This window comes from Tiliqua scincoides, chromosome 5 (genome assembly GCF_035046505.1).
Source record: "Tiliqua scincoides isolate rTilSci1 chromosome 5, rTilSci1.hap2, whole genome shotgun sequence".
Classification (NCBI taxonomy): domain Eukaryota; kingdom Metazoa; phylum Chordata; class Lepidosauria; order Squamata; family Scincidae; genus Tiliqua; species Tiliqua scincoides.
In genome coordinates, this window is record NC_089825.1 from 107,881,626 (window position 1) to 107,886,032 (window position 4,407).

At 43.2% G+C, this 4,407-nt stretch overlaps 1 protein-coding gene across 1 annotated transcript; it reads right to left on the reverse strand.

Annotated features, from left to right (window-relative positions):
* Positions 1-1,821: 1,821 nt before the first annotated feature.
* LOC136653044 (olfactory receptor 14A16-like) lies at positions 1,822-2,763 on the reverse strand. Its single transcript, XM_066629969.1, has one exon. It carries the CDS (start codon positions 2,761-2,763, stop codon positions 1,822-1,824), a length of 942 nt encoding a protein of 313 aa, XP_066486066.1.
* Between the last annotated feature and the right edge of the window lie 1,644 nt (positions 2,764-4,407).

Genomic DNA, 4,407 nt, shown 5'->3' on the forward strand with positions numbered 1-4,407 from the left:
TGAAAACACTAGGAGGAAAACACTAGCAGTTATGCTGGATCCTTGTCCTGTTCACAGATGGCATGGGGCAGCTTTAGGCTGCTCCATTCTGCTCAGATCTGTATCACCTCTTTGGGTGGCGTAGATCTGAGTAGATCCATTGGGGCCACTGTGACTGTTCCTGGGGTAAGGGGAAAAGTTTCCCCATGCCTCGGTCCAAGCCTCAGCCAGCCCCAAACTTGTGCTGCATACAGAGCAGGCCCGCAGGCCTGCCTGTTCCAGTGTAAGTTAGGATTGTGCTGCCCGTTGCATGTATATTTTTCTTTTTTCTTGTTGAATACCATGTTTGATTGAGGTATGCCACAAGCCAATTATAAAAAGGTTCTTGCAAACATTTTTAGTTCTGATGTGTGCAAGTTCTTATATGTGTCCTCAAGCATTCCTAGTAACAGCTATACAGGTTGCAGAGGAAATAAAGCCATTGGTGGGTTCAGTAGTTAGCAGCCCAATCCAATCCCCCATCTTTGGTGACAAAGCGGCCACATCAACAGGATGCATGCTGCATATCTGGTGTGCTCCCTGGGGCATTTGGTGGGCCACTGTGAGATACAGGAAGCTGGACTAGATGGGCCTATGGCCTGATCCAGTGGGGCTGTTCTTATGTTCTTATGCATCCAGTGGGGGTGGGGACAATCAGGAGTTTTTCCCTTTTTCCCTTTCCATATGTGTCCTGATGGCCTATGAAGTCGGGTGTGGGGTAGGCTGAAAAATGGAGGAGAGGGTCTAGCATACACTTTTGCCGCTGAGATCTAAACCCTCCAGGCTGCTCCCTGCCCTCCCCCTCCCCACCCTAGAATGCTCTCAAACCTCCCCTCCCCTTGCCAGTACCTCATCCGACCTCCAACTCATGGTAGACCCTCCAGGAGCCACTGGTGTATGTGCTGCACTTAATGCCAATTTTTGCAGGGCCCCAGAAGTGCACAACAGCAGTCCAGCTTTTGCAGCACCACAAAGGGCCTTGTGCTGCTGGAACACAAGTTCTGGCACCACAAGGTCGAAATCAGATTGAGCTGTTAGATGACATGGAGTGAATTCACAGCATAGTTAACCAGAAGTAAATCCCAATGTATTTAGTAAAACTTACTCCCCCCCCCCGGTAAGTGTGCAAAGGATTATGGCATTGGTTCACAAACTTTTTAAAAGCCCTAGATGGGGTGTGGGTATAATGGTGATTGGGCAGCAGTGTTCTGCCCAGGTAGCAGCTTGTTTAACCCTTGATGCATGTAGCCTAATCTGCCCTGTCAGTTTTGTAACCAACCAAAAATTGAGTCACAACCCACTGGTGGGCTCCAGACAAAGCCACAGTCATTACCCATGCAATACCCATTAAATAATAAAAAAAAACCAAATCTATAAAACCAAATCTCTCTCTCTCTCTCTCTCTCTCTCTCTCTCTCTCTCTCTCTCTCACACACACACACACACACACACGCCTTATGAATTGAGACTTATTCAGTCACAGGAGTGTCTTAGTTGACAATGTCCCCCACATTTACGTTTTAAACAATACATACATCTTGGTTATACTAAGGCATAACACATGCACTACTTTTAATTCACAACTTAGAACACTACATAAAAGATTAAATGACAATTAAAGTTTGTGTTTAGTGCAAGGGGACATTACCTTCTCTGTCAAGAACCTGGCAGATCTCTACAGCAGCTAAAGTGGGAGAATAATCTGCATATGCGTGGCAAACTAACATTTCCCTATAAACATAACACAATTTCTAGAACATTTCCCACTATGCTAATAAAAAAAGAATAGTCACAGTTCAAAGGTCACAGAAGTAACTTGTTAGAAAAGTTTCTTCGGTGCAGTAAATTCCACAATGCAGTTTGAATCTCTTTATTTCTCATGCTATAAATAAATGGATTCAGCATAGGAGGAAATACAGTATAGATCACAGCTAAACTAAGATCCAAATCTGATGAACTATTCCTGGGAGGTTTTGTATAGGCAAAGAGTCCAGTGAACACGAGCACAGAGACAACAGTGAGGTGGGGAAGGCAAGTGGAGAGGGCTTTCTGACGTCCCTGTGCAGAAGGAATTCTGAACACAGCAGTGAAGATGGAGACATAGGTTGTAATGATGAAGATAAAACATCCGGATGCTGCACTACAACTAAGCACAAGAAGCCCAACTTCAATTAAGTACAAATCAGTGCAAGAGAGTTTTAATAACTTGGGGATTTCACAGAAGAACTGATCAACAACATTGGAGCAAAGGTTGATGGCGAAGGTGCCAGTCGTGTGTATAACACCATAGAGAACACCACAAATCCATGCACTCATTGCCATCTGAATGCAGGCCCCTTTGTTCATAATAGCTTCATATTGTAGTGGATTGCAGATGGCAACATAGCGGTCATGTGCCATTATGATCAGGAGGACAAGATCTGATCCTGCAAAGAACATAAAGCAGAAGACCTGGGCCACACAACCAGAGTAAGAAATGAGTCTACTGTTCATGAGTGAATTAGCCATAGATTTGGGTACAATGACAGAAATTAGGCCAAAGTCCATTACGGCTAGGTTCATTAGGAAGAAGTACATGGGGGTGTGCAGATGATGATCCAAGATGACTACAGTAATGATGAGAAGATTTCCAATTATGGCAGTCAAGTACAAAACTAGGAACAAAAAGAAATGCAAGATCTGTACATCTCGGGCTTCTGAGAACTCCAGGAGGAGAAAGTCAGAGCTGAAGGTAAGATTGGACATTTTATCTTCAGCTGGAAATTTCATGTCACCTATGGGAAGCAGAGCAAACTTTAATTGTATTAAGATCAGATTTTCAGTCTATTGAAATCAATTTGTGCTTACACCAGTTTATTCAACGTACAGTGAAATGAGCAGTAGAACCCCCTCTATCAAGATACATCTCTTTATAAGGAAAGACCAACACACAACTTTTACATCATTTTCTCAGCAAGTTTCAAACTTTTTCTTTTCTTTTTTGTTTTAAGCTGGAACACAGTCCTGGCAAGATGCATAGAGGAGGCAGAAGCAACTGAACAGACATAGCCAAAGAGAAGGGGGAAAAAAAAGTGATCTCCACTGATCAGTCACGAAGGGTTGAAATGGAAGGCTCAGTTCAGCCCTCTGCTGTAATTACCAACCAGCAGGAATTCAGCTTTAAAAAAATGGTTAAGGCTACAATCCCATCCACACCTATCAGGAAATAAATCCCATTGCTTATAAAGGGACTTAGTTCTGAGTAGATATGCCTAGGGCGAGGCTCTAAATGTGAGCAATTGCTTCTGTATGTGTATAGGCTGAAAAGGATTTTGTCTATATTTATCCTTATGCTACCAATCTGATATGAAATCATATGCAATGATTAGACAGCAGTGTAAGCCAGTAGTCAGCTGAGAATAAGGATAAACATTTACTTACTTGCTGCTATTGTTGTCTTTTAGTATGTAAACTTTCTTTTGCAGAAGCTGTTAGGTCAGGATGTGTTAGGTTCCTTGAAGCATTTTTTCCTCCAATAACCTCAGCACCACCTGTGCAGTTCTTTCAATTGTCACTGGCAATATAATGGTTATCTGCAAGGGGAGGAAATTGTAGTAACACCTGGCTCCCTTGAGACCAGCTCACAGGAGTCTTAGGGCCCAATCCTATTCAACTTTCTAGCCCTGGTGTAGCCGTGCCAATGGGGTTTGCACTGCATCCTGTGGTGGGAAGGTAGTTATGGAGGCCTCCACAATGTAAAGGAACATTTATTCCCTCTCATAGGGGCTGCATTGCAGCTGCACTGGGGCTGGAAAGTCGGATAGGACTGGGACCTTAAATAGCAAATTGGGGGGGGGGGTTGAGACTTTTTTTTTTGTGACTGATTTTTTCTTCCTTTCTTAACAACTAGCAACCTGCATTTGAGGACATGAGAAAGTTAATTGTCATGAGAGCTATATATATGTTTGTTATGTGGTCATTGCCCTCCTGATACAGAAAATCCCTAACAATCTGGACAAAGCTTTTCTTTTCTTCACATTTTTATACTAGGGCAGGAGGTCTGGTCTAGAGGGTAGAGCCTCCATTTGCCTGAAGATAACATCCACAAGGTCGCCAGTTCGAGGCCACCAGCACCGTGCGACCTTGAAGCAGCTGACAAGCTGAGCCGAGCTATTCCATCTGCTCTGAGCGTGGGAGGATGGAGGCCAGGATGAAGGCCAGATCAGAACAAAACATCTGAATTGTTGTGGCTCTTGAAAGATAGAGCCTTCTTTCAATTGTAAAAATCCCTATGGGGATTTAAAATAGCCTGCCTATGTAAACTGCCTTGAATAAATTCTTGAATAAAGACCAAGAAAGGCGGTATATAAATACCTGTATTATTATTATTATTATTATTATACCAACCTT